This window comes from Pelodiscus sinensis, chromosome 9, assembly GCF_049634645.1.
Source record: "Pelodiscus sinensis isolate JC-2024 chromosome 9, ASM4963464v1, whole genome shotgun sequence".
In the NCBI taxonomy this organism is placed as follows: Eukaryota; Metazoa; Chordata; order Testudines; family Trionychidae; genus Pelodiscus; species Pelodiscus sinensis.
In genome coordinates this window covers 26,021,611-26,039,613 of record NC_134719.1, presented here as the reverse complement: position 1 = coordinate 26,039,613, position 18,003 = coordinate 26,021,611, and the positions used below count along the sequence as shown (strand labels likewise).

General features: G+C 41.8%; 1 protein-coding gene across 1 annotated transcript in view; it reads left to right on the top strand.

The window, feature by feature from the left end:
- LOC102459916 (vitellogenin-1-like) overlaps positions 1-15,332 on the top strand; it is a 49,998-nt gene extending 34,666 nt beyond the window's left edge. Inside the window, exons 25-35 of the mRNA XM_075936328.1 lie at positions 546-782; positions 2,613-2,819; positions 3,408-3,550; positions 3,648-3,786; positions 5,083-5,218; positions 6,107-6,293; positions 6,654-6,751; positions 7,516-7,610; positions 7,716-7,875; positions 9,005-9,166; positions 15,016-15,332. Of these exons, the coding sequence (XP_075792443.1) occupies positions 546-782; positions 2,613-2,819; positions 3,408-3,550; positions 3,648-3,786; positions 5,083-5,218; positions 6,107-6,293; positions 6,654-6,751; positions 7,516-7,610; positions 7,716-7,875; positions 9,005-9,166; positions 15,016-15,140 (1,689 nt within the window). The 3' untranslated portion in view covers positions 15,141-15,332. The remainder of the gene's footprint in view (positions 1-545; positions 783-2,612; positions 2,820-3,407; positions 3,551-3,647; positions 3,787-5,082; positions 5,219-6,106; positions 6,294-6,653; positions 6,752-7,515; positions 7,611-7,715; positions 7,876-9,004; positions 9,167-15,015) is intronic.
- Positions 15,333-18,003: the final 2,671 nt, after the last annotated feature.

Below are 18,003 nucleotides of genomic sequence, written 5' to 3'. Positions count from 1 at the left end.
GAAGCCTCAACAAGATCAAGGCTATGTTGAGTGAAGTGGTATAGAATTATATAGTAAATTACAAACAGACACAAAGTGGGGGAGAGAGGGGAAAGTAACAAAATAATAAGATATTTTAGCAGAGACTAGCTATGAGCAGAATTCTTAGACAATCAATAGCAGTAATAAGAGCTTGCAACCTGCCTAAACCTTATCAGAAGGCAGATTCTGTGTGCATCACAGCAGAGGTGAGTTTTGAGGAGTTAGTAAAAGGAGAGGATCATGTAGTAGCTTTATGGGTTCTTCCTGTAAAGTTCTTGCTGTGAGGACAGGTCACAAAACAAGAAAATTGATTTGTGATGAAAAAAAACCCTTGCCCTTTTAAAAATATATTTTACCCAGAGCTAGTTTTATAATGATATATTACAATGCGTAGGTGACTCTGGGGGACATAGTACCTGATTATTGAAACAAGTTGCTTCCATTTAGGAGAGAGTGTTTTCGTGATAAGAACTGGATTTAGCCAGATACCTATTCTGCAGTTTTTTACCTATTTCTCTTCTCAGAGTCGAAGTCCATCATCATCAAGCAGCTCATCATCATCATCGTCATCATCGTCATCACCATCATCATCTTCCCCTCAGTCAAGAAGCAGCAGCAGCAGCAGCCGCCGAAAGAGTAGCAGCAGCAGCAGCCAAGAAAGTAGCAGCAGGAACAGCAGTAGCAGCAGCAGCAGTAGCAGCAGCAGTAGCAGCAGCAGCAGCAGCAGCAGCAGCAGCAGCGATTCTAGCTTTGCACATGAGGTGAAATTTTGTCTTTGTCTAGGAATTAAAGGCTGCAAAAGTGGCATTGTTAGCCTAGCCTGTGCCTTTAGCCATTAACCACTGTGAGTGATCACTCACCATCACCCTCCAGAGCGATCTTTTTTTTTTACAAGCTGAAAACCAGAAATTATTTCTTTCCTGTGAAAATTTTTTACAGAGGTTTATAAAGTTCCTTTTTTTAGCCTTAACTTTTCTTTTTTCAAGAGTGGAGGAGTTTTCAGCAATTAAAAACTTTCAGTTTCAAAGAACTGTTTTATTTTAGGTGACTAGAAATGGAAAGATTTTTAATGAAAACACAAAAATGCGAATGTTTAATGAAAATTTCTATTTCACTGATAAAATATTTTCCATCAAAAACTCTTTTGACGTAAAATTTTCCACCAGGTCTACTGACAAACACAACCTAGGCATGTGTCCTATATAATGTATATATTCATTGAGAACTATGAAAAAATGTGTATATTTAAATGTTAAATCCTAGTATTGTGATGCTTAGTCTCCAGAGCAGAGGCTGAAGTAATCAGTATAAGTCTAGTGTAACAGAGAGAAAATCTGGCCATCTGCTCAGTAAAACAGATGCATTACTTATAGGGAGATATACACTTAAGCACTAGTTAGCACAGTGACTGTTCATGATCCTTAATTTCAGTGCATTTGTAGCATTCTGAATCCATTCCAAGTAAATGTATCTTAATAATAATACACCAACCTAGCCCAACAACACAGAGAAATATCCAAAGGATTCATAATATTGTATGAATTCTGTAATTAATAAGAAGCCCACAACTCTCATTATGGCTCATAAGAATTGCTTCTGAATGAATATATTGCTATGGTAATATCCAATGAGTGTTCTAGAAATCCATTAATATTTCTAGAAATATTAAAAATAATACACAAAATCTTAAATTCTTTGACAAGGCTTAAGTGAGTTGTGGATCTTGTGTCAAAACGGCTGTGCATTTTAAAAATTCTTTAATGAGCTGAAACAAAACAAGAGAATAGCCCACCAAAGCTTACAGTGAAATAATAAGAAGAGTCTGGAATTATATTCATTGTCAATCAGCCCAGGTCCTATACTGCTGAAGAGTGAGGGTGCTATCGGTGTGGCTCAACAAGTCAACAGTGTGCCCTTGTAGCTAAAAAGGCTAATGGCATATTGAGGTGCATTAGAAGGAGCATTGCCAGCAGATCCAGAGAAGTGATTATTCCCCTTTATTCGTCTCTGGTGAAGCTACATCTAGAATATTGTGTCCAGTTATGGGCCCCCTGCTATAGAAAGGATTTAGATGCATTGGAGAGGGTCCAGCGGAGAGCGACCAAAATGATTAGGGGGCTGGAGCACATGACCTATGAGGAGAGACTGAAGGATTTGGGTTTGTTTAGTCTGCAGAAGAGAAGGGAGGAACAGCCTTCAACTTCCTGAAGGGAGGTTCCAAAGAGGATGGAGAAAGGCTGTTCACAGTAGTGATGGATGGAAGAACAAGGAGCAATGGTCTCAAGTTACTGTGGAGAGGTCTAGGTTGGATATTAGGAAAAGCTATTTTACCAGGAAGGTGGCAAAGCACTGGAATAGGTTACCTAGGGAGGTGGTGGAATCTCTATCCCTAAAGGGTTTTAGGTCTCGGCTTGACAAAGCCCTGGCTGGGTTGATTTAGTTGGGATTGGTCCTGCCTTGGGCAGGGGACTGGACTTGATAACCTCCTGAGATCTCTTCCAGCTCTATGATTCTATGAAAAGGAATCTGATGTTTACCACTGAAAATATATATGTGCATTTAAGCATTGCCATTTTTGTTTTGTTTTTCAGACCAATTTCCTGGGAGATGTACTTCCACCTGGGCTCACCATTGTAGCTCGGGCAGTCAGAAATGACAACAAAAATCAAGGTTACCAAGCCACAGCATATATTAACTCTGCTGCTGCCAAAGTCGATGTGCAACTGGTGATAGTTCAGCTTGCTGAAACTAACTGGAAAGCATGTGCTGATTCTGTAATACTGCCTTTCAAAGCACAGGTAAAGAAACAACTAGCTCCATCAAGTGAGACCTTTAACAGGTCCAGAGATATCAAATAACTAGATGATTATGCTCATTAGAGATGGTCACACAAAGACAACAAATTTTGCTGCAATTTTTCACAAACAGTTTTCATCAACATTTTGAACTTTTGAAAAAATTCAACCACTTTTTATAAGCCATCAGAAAAACAGAAAATTTGTGACTTTAAAAAAAAATTTGAAAAACATTTGTAGCTAAATTTGGAAAATGTGAAAATGTTTGACTAGCTCAAATGCCAATTTACACAAGTTGAGGATCTGGCCCATTCCCTTCCTTTGTACGTGAATTTCAGATGGTTGTCTCTTCAAGTTGTATGAAGCATAGCTGTACCCATGTCAATCTTAGGCTACTGGATAGACAAGATGTTCCATTTTGCATTTGACTATGCTGCTCAGAGCACCTTTTCCTGAGGTATATTTAGGCATATTTAGAAGCATTGAAGATGGCACTGAATTTTCATTAAAAAGTCATTTATTTTTACATGATGACAGATTTTTATTGTTATTTTTATTTGCAAAATTCTGATGTCTCTTTTCCTCCCAAAGGCCAGGCTCAGGTGGGGCAAGGAATGCCGGGACTATAGAATTGAAGCAAGAGCTTCCACAGGCCAAATTTCAAAGAGTCCAGCCGTACAGGTGAAGCTCGCTTGGGCAAAACTTCCATCCTGGATAAAGAGGACAACTATAACGTATGCAGTCTAATACCTTGTCATTTGATGTGTTGCTCTTGTTACACTGGTTGATGTTATGAAGGTCCTGAGCATGTCATATATTGTTTATCTCTAGAGCTGTAGAATATGTCCCTGGAATAGCATTGATGATGGGCTTCTCAGAAGTGTATCAGAAAAATCCTTCTCAGGAGCTTATATTAAGAGCAGTTGCAACTTCACCACGGACAATTACTACAGTCGTAAAGGCTCCCTGGGTACGTGGACCTTTTGGTTGGTTGGTTGGTTGGTTGGTTGGTTGGTTGGTTTTCCAAATATACTTTCTACTTGTATGGTTTGGCTTTGGGTAATACATCTAGGCTGATTCTGAGAACCTTACTTCCTACATGAGTTATTGCAAAACCTGAATACCCAGGGCTTACACAGCATGGATGCAGTGTGACATAAAGCACAACATAAAAAAGTGATCAGCATGATCAGAAGTTCTTGAGAACCCAGTGCTTTCAACTGAACAGCCACCAATTCAATCCAGCCCACAGAATGATGTCCACAGGGGAACCTTTTAGCCAAATACTTCAATTGTATGGCTTTGAAGTTGATATTCTCACATAAATGCCCATCCTGCCCACATATTTTGCTTGATTTTTATCCCGGGGTCTCAGGAGTAAGGGGCCCATGACTTACAAAGGCTGCATTGAGGAATATTATGGCTAGTGCTTAACCTTATTTGCATCTTGTATGCTGCTTGGTGTTCAAGTCCCACAGCCCAGTGCTTCTTGCACACAGATTTGCAGGATCATGCCTTGGAACTCCCAAATGAAGCACACCTCTGAACAAACAAGAAGGGCTATGTTTTCACAGCCTGCACAGTTTTGTAGACTGCAGACTCCTCCTGATGAATTGGTCTTTGTCCACTTCATCCACGTGCATGTTTATGAAAAATATCCCCAAATAGGTCTGGTTTAAATTTACAGCAGTTTGGATTTTCATAAGGGAAGTGTGTCCTTAACCTACCCTTCTACTTTAATTTTCCAGGGGTCTTTCATATGTGATAATGACGCATCTGTTTAGCTAGGTATATTTAATGTGTCTTTCACTCTAGTATATGAGCTCAACCAAAATAACATCAAGCCAACTTTCATTCTGTAAAACTGTCAGCTAATATGTCTTTTTAGCCTGCTTTGCCTAGTTGCAATGGGACAGGATAAGAGACAGGGACCTAATTAGTGTGGTGGTTTATTTAGTTTGGTTTTTCATTTTCAGATACTCAGTAAATGCCATAAACATCAACTGTGCATCTTAATTCCCTAGTATTTAAATGAGCATTTAAAGATCATCTCTCAAGAAAATGTCCAAGTGATTATCAAAAATAACAGTCTCATAAAAATACACATGCTAGGTTTGAGTGCCTACAGTATCCTGAGAGAACTGTAATGACTCCTGTTACTGAAATACATTTTTAGGGAATTGTTTAACACGGGGGTGGGAAGGTGTCTTTTTGCCTGTATGATTGACCAAACATATCCTAAAGAATTTTCATTGTTTTTTTTCAGGCAACCTTTTATTATGAGGGTCTCCCAGTTCCATTGACTTTGCCTGTGAGCCCAGCTCCAGCTCCTCAGACTCAAGAAGTATCTGCTTGGAATTTCCTTCCAGAAATAATGTCACTGATATTTAGAGAAGATCAATGTAAATTTTACTTCAGTATTGGTCTAGACCCTGATAGATAAGAAATGGTTATTTGCAGTAAACACGTGGCCCCTCTAGTGACTCTGTCTCCTGTAAGCTTTGAGCATGGTCTTCTGGGGAAACTTGGCAACCCTGACTGTTACCCCACCCATAGGCGATGCCTTCTCAGCAGTTGTAGGAAGGTGGGCACATGTGGCTCAGATTTGTATACATGGTGAGGATTTCATGGGTTTTCTACAGAGATCCCAAGAGGCTAGAAGCACTGTAAGTGCTGTCCTCTGTCCCTTCCATGAATCTGTTATCCCCATCACAAAAGGGATGACATGGTGGATATAGGACAGGGACACCAGTTTACCAACCCTATTTATTTTCCTCAGAAGTGGGATTTCATGGTTTTGAATAGAACTGGGTCTGTCTGTTTCTAATGAATACTTATTACAAACAGAGGCAAATTTTTGGTCATGAGTTCAGCTTTTTGTCTCCCAGGAATTTGGTAGTAATAGAGTCTTTAAAATGAGACTATCATGAGATGATTTGTTTTTAGCTGCTTATCAAAAAGAGCAATGCATGCCTAGCAGTATTTTATGTTGCTGCCATGTCTTTCTTTTAAGTATGAAAAACTTAAAACACAATGAATAGTCTAGCAGCACCTTAAAGACTAACAAAACATGTTGATGATATCATGAGCTTTCTTCAGATGACTGCAGTATTAAAAGTCTTTCTTTAAGTATGTATACTTAAGATGAGATTTTAAAAGCTACCAAGCAGATTTGGATGTTCAATTTCCATTGACTTTAATGGGAATTGGCTATTCAGACCTCTTGGGCAGCTTTCAAAATCTCCATAGTAAAGTTGCATCTGTCATTTATTTCTATTGTTGTTTTTCAGCCACATGTGAAGTGAAAGAAGAAAACTTCAAAACATTTGATAAAGTGAAGTACAGATGTTCATTCAATAAAGATTGCAACCTCATAGTGGCTCAAGACTGTACAGCTCACCCTAAATTCATTGTCACAACAAGAAAACACAGTCCCCGCTCTTCCTCAAGAGATGTGTACATTAACATTACCTCATCGTAAGTGCAATTGTTCTTAAGGCTTAAGTCTCCATATAGAATTTTAGGAAGTTAGTTTCAAGTTTGTTGCATTGCAAAAAAAGATGGGTATTTTTAAAATTATAAATCTAGTAATCCTCTTCTGCCCTCCAGCTTCCCTCTTCAGTTTCTGAGGTAATACTTACGTCACCTTATTTCCCACACGGTTATTTGTTGGGCTTCTCATTCCTAGGGAAGTATTGAACCAGAGCCCTAAACTCAACTAGTGATGAACTTCAGGGGGCACATTCAAAATCTGGATGCTGAAGTTGTGGCTGTTTCTATGTTGGTCATTTACATCAATGTTCCCACAGTTCAACATATTTGTTTTCTTTTTTCAAGACGGGTCAGATTCCATCTTTCTCCATCTTCCTCTATCCTCGTGACATGCAATGAAGAACCAGTGTTAAAACACAGCAATCTGTATCAAAATAAAAAAGGTACAGTGTGTCTTTCACCTTTCTAGGAATTATTTAGAAATTAAACATTTACAGGAACATAGAATCATAGAATTTTAGAATTGAAAGTGTCCTCGAAAGATCATCTAGTCTAGCCCCTGAACTCCTGGCAGGACTAAGTATTATCCAAATATTACCAAAATATTTTACTAGTGTAATGAGGACTGCTAGATGTAAAAAAAATAACTGTATATCAACACTAAGAAAAATTGTGAGCTTCATAATTCTGTGACTTATTTTGGTTTGACATACGTGACTTCCACTGGTATACTCTTTAATTTTCACTAATATAAGTGAATCAGGGCCATTATGGTACTGATATGTATTGTATGCTTGCCACAGTCATGCATAGGAATTAATTTGCTCATTGAAATGTGAAGCATTCTGCATTCAAAACGGCTTCAATATGTTGATGCTTGCTTAGATGTAGGTGCAATGCTATGACAATGACTATCATAGATGCCAGATATTTAAGACCAGATCTTCAGCTGGTATAAATCAGGCTAGCACTTTTTACTGGACAGAAAATCAATGACAGCTATATAGATCACAAGAAGTATTTTGCAAAGAAAAAGAACAAGTTCTAATTTCTGCCCTCATCTGTCCACAAACAATGTATTCAGATGTAAATAGTAAATAGTTTTTGTAAATGGATCATTACATGCATTAAGCCCTGGGATTAGGTATTTTCTTTCCTATTTCAAAATTAGAGGAACCACCTGTAAATAGTCATATCTTTTTTACAGAACACATTAAAATATATAGAAATGAAACAACAGTTGTCTTAGAAGCTCCAGAACATGGTCTGGAGAATGTGACTTTTGATGGCTCAACACTTAAGGTACTTCTGAATCTGTTATATTACTAGTGTTCTTCTCTTTTACACTTTGACATTGTAATAGGCCAACATAGTAGCAATGACAGCAAAGTTCTCTTACCTCTACAGGTTACTGTTGTTTCATGGATGAGAGGAAGAACCTGTGGTGTTTGTGGAAATAATGATGGACAAAAGGAAAATGAACTGCTCATGCCCAATCATAGGCTGGCACACAGCTGCTCAGCTTTTGTCCATTCATGGGTGTTGGTAGAAGAAACTTGCTCTGGAGGTCAGTAGATATGAAAACAATTTCTACATAGAGAAAATGTTATTTTTATTTTATTTTTCCCCTAATAATACAAAAAGAAACATTTATGTGTAAATAAAATGTTTTCATTCCTTTTCTTTTTATATAGCTAATCATTATTTAAAACTATCCCAATGAATCTGGATCACATTCGTATTTCAGTGAAGACCTGTTTCTCACATGCAATTTACTGTTAAAGGCTTGATTCTGCCACATTTACTCATAATAAGTGGTTCCTCACTCCATGACTGGTAAAATCAGACCTAGTCTTGCAACCTGCTGAGTTGAGTGGGAGTTTCACCACTGATTTGCTTAAGAGCAGGAGCGGGCACTCAATCAGCTCATTATATGTAGATTTAATTTAATCAAATAAGCTATGTATGTTTAACAGAACAGAGATTGTTAGAACATTGGCTTCAATTCCATTTTACACAATCAGAGGATCTGAATAGGGAGTGAGCAGGGGATGTTGGCTGGGAAATATTCATAATGTATTTCCTATTATGCTGACCTGCTCCCTACAATGCAGTATTTTTCATTGACTTTGGTTCTATAAGGAGTCCTAGTAGAGTCAGATGGGCTTTTTCCCTTGATTTCAGCGGTAGCTGGATCATACCCATAAACATGTTCGGGAAACAAGATGGCACATGGGATCCTGTGAATGTTAATAATCCTTTTATTGTTGATGATTGCAGAATTTTAAAAATTATCCAATACAAAAATTGGCCTTGATATCATTATGCAACCACTGCCATTACTTATCCATTCGCAAACAACTGACATTTTTCCTAATGCAATTCAGTAGTCATTGTACTTACAGTATCTATTCTTAAAAGATTTCAGACCGAAGAGATGCTATTTCTCAAAAAGTGAACTACAGAATTTCATTTGTGCCATATTGTGCCATCAGTTTTTAAACACAACTCCTCTTTCAAAAATCAATTTTCCCCACTAACTATGGTCCTGATCTTGCCACCCTTACTGCTGTGAAAATGGGTCACTGGGGAGTTGTACTTAAAAGCTGAGGAGAAAATATGGACTCTTCTTATTGTAAGGAAAAATTAGAGCTTCATATTCCTTGAGGTTAACTACCTTTTCTTTTGCCTCTTAGGGTGTAAACTACAACGCAGCTATGTGAAGCTGAAGAGAAATCCTGTTATTGATGGAAAGGAAACTACATGTTACTCTGTTGATCCAGTATTGCAGTGTATGAAAGGCTGTACTTCAACTGAAAAAACCTCCGTTAAGGTTGGCTTCCGCTGTTTCCCAAGAGGTATGATTTTTTTGCTTTGTTTTACTTTTTGTCACATATCAGAAGAGCTCTGTCAGATCAGTTAGCCAAGACATAGCATATCACCACAGAGACTGCTACTAGCCCACATGGCTTTCAGAGCTGTTACTTCCTAAACCCATTCATATATGCCCATTTGACATAGCAATTATAATAATGGGCAACTGAGCGCCAGTGCGGATTATTTGGCATGTGGTATTTGCCTGAAAAAAATCTTAGGGGTGGTAAAAGGAGCAGCAGTGCCAATAAAAATGTATTGTGTATTCATGATGTTTAATTGACTTGTGATAAGCAACAAAAAGTCCTTTCTGTCCCGTTCCAATCTGCTGTTTCATGTAGACCAAAGTGAGCACAGCAACTGAAAGTCAGTCACGTAGTATGACATGACTGCAGTGTGATTAGGTTGTTATGCTCTGCCCTAGTGCAATGCCTCAGCAAAAATCATATTGTTAACGTGTTCTTGAGATTATTCAGAAAACAGCTTTTGAAGGCATTTACCTCTCATACACATTTGATTTTTTAAAAGACTGGACCTGATTCTGTTTTCACTTATATCAGCTTGATACAAGTACAACCATTGACTACAAAGTAGATACTCTGAATTTGCACAAGTGTGAGTGAGAGGAGAATCAGGCCTCATGGCTCATAGTTTATTTTCTGGTGCATTACTTCCAAATCCTTAAATGTACTGGAACTGATCGCACAACCCTCCTGTACCATAGAAGTTAACTCTGCTTTGGTACTTGCTACTACACTTCTGTTTTGCATATCAACTTTCTGGGTCAGCTCCACAACTGGTGCAAACTGGCATAGCTCCATAGAACTCAATTTACCCCAGAAGAAGAACCTAATGTTATCTGAGAGGCTGTGTCTACACTTCACCCCTTTTCCGGAAAAGGGATGCAGATTAGACAAGTCGGAATTGCAAATGAAGCGGGGGATTTAAATATCCCCCGCTTCATTTGTATAAACATGGCTGCCGCTTTTTTCCAGCTCGGGGCTTTGCCTGAGAAAAGCGCCAATCTAGACGGGATCTTTTGGAAAATAAAGCCTTTTCCGAAAGATCCCTTATTCCTCTTAAAATCAGGAATAAGGGGTCTTTTGGAAAAGGCTTTATTTTCCGAAAGATCCCGTCTAGACTGGCGCTTTTCTCCAGCAAAGCCCCGAGCCGGAAAAAAGCGGCAGCCATGTTTATACAAATGAAGCGGGGGATATTTAAATCCCCCGCTTCATTTGCAATTCCAACTTGTCTAATCTGCATCCCTTTTCCGGAAAAGGGGTGCAGTGTAGACACAGCTTGAAAGTTACAGGAGTCAGAGTAAGAAGTCCTCCAGCTTGACATTATTTTGACATTATTTCAAAATAACTGCCTGCTGTATAGATGCGGACTAAGTTATTTCGAAATAGCACTAGTTATTTTGAAATAATGTTGCCGTGTAGACGTACCCTGAGTGATGAAAACATGTTCCAGAAGATCATCATGCTTTGCTCATATTATTAGAATTCTCAGTGTGCCAAAGCAGTTCACGGAAATATTAGGTATATCACTTCTGTTGGCAACTAGATAACCAAGAAAGAAGAATAACACAGATTATTAATACTGACAGCACTATGTTATGTGGCTAGGTGAATTCTTTTAAACAAAGAAAAGGCACCCTCAGCACCATACTAGCTCTAAAATCTTGTCATGTCCATGTCTGGCAGATTTTCATGTGTGTGTCTGTCCATGTTCCATATCTGTGAAGTGTCATCATTGTAAGCCACACACTGATTTCAGTTACTAGACTATAACAATCTTGTCTCATTCTCACACAAAATAAAAGAAGAAAATCAGACAAATCAGTCAACACAGTTACTATGGTTTGTACAGCAACTGCAGGCTTCTCTTGTTCATCTACTGAACCTGAGACACAGGAGCCCTCTTTTGTCAAGGGTTTGCTGTTGTTTATTTTCCTGAGGAGGAAGAAGGCAGGGGATGGCACTGGTGTTCTTCAGTAACAGAAATGCTTCTCCTCAGGCTGGGAATCAACAGCATTACAATGGAACTCTTTAAGAGATGTACTTTTCTGTTTTGGTAGGCGGACTAGATAAGTAGCAACAGAAGCAGAGCTAGAAACACAATCCTTTCTCCCAGATTCATAAAATGAACACTAGTATATGAGCACAAAATTCTTCTCTCAGGGTACATCTAGACTGCTTTCCTCTTCTGAAAGAGGAAATGCAAATGAAGCACTGATTAGCATATTCTCACACTTCATTTGCATATCCTCTTCCAACCCTTTTTGTGGAAGAGGTTTTTACGCCAAAAAATGCTGTCTGGACATGGCTTGTTCACGAAAAAAACCCTTTATTGAAATAATCCATATTCCTCAAAAAATGAGGTTTACAGGTTCTTTCGAAAAAGGGTTTTTTTCGTGAACAAGCCGCATCTAGACTGTGTTTTTTGGAAAAAAATCCTCTTCCGCAAAAAGGGTTAGAAGATTATATGTAAATGAGGTGTGAGAATATGCTAATCTGCACTTCATTTGCATTTCCTCTTTCAGAAGAGGAAAGCAGTCTAGATGTACCCTCAGATGTACACAGGGATATTAGCCCTGATACTTTGTTCCTCCTAAAAGAGGAGCCCACATCACTGATAGCAATGGGAGGAAGCCCCCACACATGGGGTGAGCATAATATCAGAGTAATTACTGCTGTACAGAACTGAGGGAGGAAATTCCTCCTCATGCTCTAGAACTCTGCAGGCAAATCCTTCAGTCCCTCTTCTTGCACTCACTCCCCAAGCTTTAAAAACATGCATTGGTTTATGCTTGTGGCATGGGTGCCTATCTGGCAATCCTACAAACCCTGATGCACTTGCATCATAGTTACTCAGGTAGATAGGCACTGATACCACTGAGACCATTTGCACAAATAAGAGTTACTTAGATGGCTAAGAGATGCAGGACTGGGCCCTTGGTATGCAAACATTTACAAGAGGTAGCAGGAGGAAAAAGCTAAACAAAAGCAAATGTCTGTCAAGATCAGACTCTTCAGGGTTTCTCATTTCCAGTTTTCAAATATTAAATCATTAATAACAAACTGCTCAAGCATCATGCTGGCATAACATGTTTTATAGTTTATTGCATAAAACTAACGTGTCAAGTTGATCAGAAAGGTGTAATTCCACCAAATTAGTTCATTAACATTTCATTCATTTAGTATAGATGACTGATGCAGCCAAAACTCATATAAACAGTTCTGGATTTTCTCTTGGTATAATATAGCATGTTGTAAATCTATTGCCCATATGTCTGACAAAACAACTACAGATAAAATCATTAAAGCTTGGCACATGCTAGTTAGACAATCAATCTAAATGGAGGTTCTAATATTCTTCCATATATAATGTTAGGCCTCCAACCAGCTCAGAATGTTTATTGGGAGGATGAATATTATTATTTCATTTAGATTATTTCAGGAGTAGGGGTTTATGACATATTTAGCTGCTATTGATAAAGCAACCTGGTAAGGTTAATTCTGAATCTGATGTTGCTCTGTTGGTTTTGAGAATATATGGAAAACTTTAATAGAAGGTTATGAACCTCTGAAAATTCTCTAAAGGGCTTATCCCTCAGAATGAATATAGACAAATAGAGAGATGAAATGCCCACCCACTCCCTCCACGCCTCGTACATAGACATGGCCGGCCCACTACATTTTGGCACCTGAGGGGGGGAGCTCAAATGATGCCCCCATGTCCTCTTGCTTGGGTCAAAACTTTGAAATGTCTCAATTTTGCCTTCTTCCTGTTCTACTCCTCTCATGGTACTGCTCTGCTACCTACCCCAATAAAAGAGAACTAACAACTTAAAATGCCTTGTTCAAAAATTTTAAGTAACACTTAACTTTCAAATGCCCGAACAGCAAATGTAACTTTTCTTGTCTGCATAGTAAACACTGGCATTTTTATCTGTTTGAATAATCAAAGTGGTGCTTTCCGTGCCTTCTTGGTTGCAAAGATTTGAACTTCTTGCTGAAGGTCCACAGTCTGGGCCAGCTCATGCTCTATTGAGGTGGTTGCCAGGCCGACCATCCTCTCCTATGTCATTGTGGAGCATAGATGTGTTTTTCTTAACTTCAGCGTAGAGTGCTAGGTTTTAGGTAGCAAGCATTCTCACAATGGCAATGAGCCTTTCCAGAACATTTTGCCAGTAAAGAGACTCTGATGCAATCTTTTCTTGATGCTGATCATCTATAGTGGCCTTTAACCTTAGTCTCATCTCAAGTTCTTTCCACCTATGGAATGCTCTCTGGTAATTTGCTGCCTTCTCATGGCATGCCAGATTTCTAGCCAGATTTTTCCAGTCCTTTGTTCCTATAGAACCCAATATGGCTGGAACATTAGACTGAAAGAGTTTGCAACAAAAACAGTATGCATCATTCTGGGTTTTTGAGTACACAAGCCATGATCTCTCTGCTTTGTCACCATTGGGGATTTCGTGCCAGTAATGTGTTGGATGGAAACTTCTATTTTCGTTGTCTTTGGGGAACATGAAGTTTTTCATTTGCTGTGTTCCATGCAGTACAAGAAAGTCCCTCAGGCTACTGCTCAAGTGGGTCCACAGTCCTGGATCATCTAAACTTAAGAAACTAAACTCAGCAGCAGCTGTTCCTTGTGCTTCCACCATACTCTCCTCTGATGTACACTTTTCTTCAGGGATGTGCATGGTTACATCCATTTGAGATGGAGATATGGCTGCTGCAGTAGCTGCCAGGTCACCTGCACTCTGATTAACTGGAAGATCAGGCATCTCCTCACCACTCAAATCCTCACTGGGGCCAGAAGGCTCACCGTGAACATTTGTGTCTATGTATCTCAGGAAAGCTCCTTCCTGCTTAGATAGAAAAGCTTCCTTTGCTTTCTTTCTTTTTCTGAATGCTGCCCCAGAAGGGCGTTTTCTTCTTTCACTCATGACTGCTGTTCTGTGCCAGCTATAGTGGCTTTCAACACTCAATTGAAGGGGTCAAATAAATGGGCTGGTAGCAGGTCCTGAATAAGGGAAGGTATCAGCGTCTTAAGGACCTACCTGGCTCCTACTACTTCAGTTGACTGCCTGTTCTCCTCAAATGGGTTCAGGGAAGCAGCAGGAAACAGGAAGCTCCCTGAGAAGCTGGTGTTAATCAGTCCAGGCTCCTGGGGGTGCTAAAGAGGTACATAAGAGGCTCCTCCTCTCTCTCTCTGCAGCTCCGTGCTGCTTTCTGTTATTCCCTCTCACCTTTTCTCCTGCCTGCCAGTTATGTCTCTTGTGTCCTCCCTCCTCCAGCACAGCACTTCACCACCTCCGTGCATCTAGAGCAGAGAGAATACATATGCACCAGCAGCAGACACAATTTTCTATACTCTGGGTCCTAGTGGCACGCCCCCCTCTCCCCCTCCCCCCCTCCTCGCCCGCAGTCTGGCACCTGAGGCAGCCGCCTTAGTTTGCCTCATGGTAAGGCCAGCCCTGTACGCAGAGACAACATGAAAAGAGATAGCTGATGTGTTTTTCTATAGAGTGCCCTTATTAAAGGCATCCACATCCAGCACTTCTACAAGCTCATGCTTTCTATCTTTGTGCATCAGGAAGTGCAATTCATTTTGTTGGAGGGAAGTATGATAGTAATTATACCATGGATGAAACTCCTGCTCTGAATCTGTAGGTCAGTCGGATGTCCATGGCAGAGGCAGATGGGGAACATATTCTTTCTCTGGTGAAAGAGTTGGCAGCCATCAAAGTAATATTGACTAGAAATATTTTCAAATGTTCATTTGCTTGATATTAGTTAATGTGGCTTCCCTCTTCTGACAGATTCTGCTGTGAGCCTGTCTGAATGGCACAAGAGCAGTGACAGGAAACACGCCATCGAGGACATTGTGGAATCTGTGGATGCTGATGTTGACTGTTCCTGCACTGATGATTGTAGATCAAGCTAATGCTTTAACGATGTGCTATAGACATGCTCACACAAATGAATGAATAGCTGGACCAAAGGAAAGCAATAGCTGCAGTAAAATATTAAAAATATATGCTTTAAAAATAGGTAAGCCTAATGCATTATGTGCAAAGTCAAATGCATTATGTACAATACATGACGCATAATAAATATGTTGCTTATTGCATAACTATTCAGGTCTCCTTTCTTTCTTGTCTTATCAACAAAGCAATCAAGCCACATATGATATTGTGGTTCCTTTTATCTGGAATATAATTACACTGGTCCTCTCTTAAAATTACATTCACTGGGTGATGAGAGGAAAACATGATTATGACTACCTCTAACGTTCCATTGTATAAAGGATTTCATTATTTAGCATACTAAAAACATGGGACACAATTGCTTTCATTTATGTTTTGTAGTAAAAAGGAAAAGCCTGAGCTTCAAAATGATTCTGGAGAAAAGTATTTCACTCTCAGCAAGAGCATTAGTCTTAGTATCCAGTACAAAGGAATAACTTGTAATGCTGGGCTCCCCATGGTAGCTTTCCAGAGAGCCAGTGTGTGTGATACAGTCTCTGTTTTGATTTAAATGTAAATGGAGGGGATGTTAGTTCATAGGCTGCAAGAGTAAAAAGGGAACTTTTTTGGCTGATCATTTTCTATTGTACATTCATGCTTATAAAAACTTTAGGAAACAATTAGTAAAGCCCCAAGTACAAAATACAGAAAAACATGTTACAAATGACAAAAATATCCACACGTTATGTATCTAAAATAAAGTCCAGCAGTAAGGACCAGATTCTATCTGGCATGTGGATACTGGTAACCAAAGAATTTCTTCAGACAACTATTTAACATGGATCTCCAATATCTCAGGGTATGTCTACACTACAGCGCTAGTTCGAACTAACTTAGTTCGAATTAGTTAATTCGAACTAAGCTAATTCGAACTAACGCGTCTAGAACTAAAAACTAGTTCGAATTAGCGTTTTGCTAATTCGAACTAGCAAGTCCACATTGAGTGGACTCTGAACAGGGCTTAAGGATGGCCGGAAGCAGTGCCGGCAGGGCATCAGAGGAGGACTTAGAGCGTGGAGATGCTGTCTCAGGCTAGCCGAGGGCTGCGCATAAAGGGTCCCGACCCCCACCCCGGACAGACAGTTCTCAGGGGTTCCCCACTTACAAACCAGTCCTGGCTTGGAGTGCCCGAAGTACCCACACTGGGCACATCACAGCACTCGGCCATCAGACCGGCTGCACTTGCCGCAGGCTGCCATCTGGGGAGAGGGGGCAATCGGGGGGCTGCAGGAGAGCTTCCACCCCCAGAAGCCCGCAGAGCCAGCCCAGTCCTCCCCATCGGGGGCTTGTGCCCCATTCCTCCTCACCTCCTTCCACTTACCCTTCCCTAGCCCCCCTTCTTATTGATGTACAAAATAAAGGACACGTGTGTTCAAAAATAGAAACTCTGTTTATTTAACAAAACTCGGGGAAACTGGGAAAAGGAGGTGGGAGAGGGGAAGAGAGAGGCTGGGAGAGGGAAGGGGGAAAACTGGGAGGAGGGATCTGAAAGGGGGAAGCAAGGGAAAGGAGGGGGTGGGGAAACTGAAGGATCAGGGGTAGGGGTCTCGCCGGGCCGACCGCCTCCCAGTACGGCGAGGGAGGGGGCCTCGGCGTCCCCGGGGGGGATGGGGTGGAGGGTGCGGAGGTTGAGGTGGGGGGTGTGGACATTGAGGAAGAGGTTGTGGGGGTTGAGGAGGGAGAGGTGGGAGGGGGAGCAGGAGTGGGAGGAGGGACAGCAGTTGGGGGGACAGCTGGTGCAGGATCAGCACGGGGCACCATGCTCTGCAGCAGGAGCTGCAGGTTGGTGCTCAGCCCTCGGAGCTCAGACAGCAGCTCGTGGCGGACCTGCAGGTCTTCCCGCATCCACGACCGTAGTGTGCGGTGCACGGCTTGCAGGGCCCCAAGGTGCTGGTCCCAGTATTCCTGCTCCGTGCTGGCGGTCCGGAGCAGGCCGCAGGTGCGGGAGCATGTCCCGGGCGGGGTGGTGCGCCCTGCACGAGCAGCTGGTGCAGCTGTAGAGAAAGAAGAGAAGTGGTCAGTTCTCCCTGGGGACGCAGAGGATGATGCCCAGCCCCCTCCCCAACTCCGCAACGTGAGGGTGACCATGTCCTGCACCGTCACAGCCGCTGTGCTTGTACAGAGGCCATGGTCAGGATGTCTGGCTCTCCCCGGGACTGGGAGCTGCCCCAAGACCGCACCCATGTCCCTGTGCCATGTATAGTGTGGCCGGGGCGGCGGGGGGGAAGGGGAGATGTCCCCTGCCTCCGTGTAGAGGGGACATGTGAAGGGAAATCATCCTGCTGGGTCCTGCCCCGGGGTCGGGAGCATGTCACGTCTCTTTGCACAAGCATGTGCCTATTGGGCAATGGCCCCTGGGTGTCACGCAGCTGGAGCCACCTGCCCAAGGGTGGCATGGCACGTGCTCGCACGTGCCCAGGTGTCTGCGTGATCCGTGGAAGGCATGGCCCACGCGCGCGGTCCCTGGTCTCCCTCCCACCTCCCCCCCGAACTACTTAATTCAAACTACTTACCTGGTACGGTCTCCCTGGACGACACTGCTGGCGGTGACCCTTCTGGTGTGCCCAGGTCAGGGCCCTCTGGTCCCGGCTCGATGTCCCCCGGGCTGGCACGGACCGCCCTGCCCCCCAATAGTTGGTGGAGGGCAGTGAAGTAGGGGCAGGTGGCAGCCCCTGCAGCGGCGCCGCCTCTTGTGGCCCTGGCGTACGCCTGGCGCAGCTTTTTAATTTTAATGCGCACCTGCTCCTGGGTGCGCCTGTGTCCCCTGCTGGCCATGGCGGC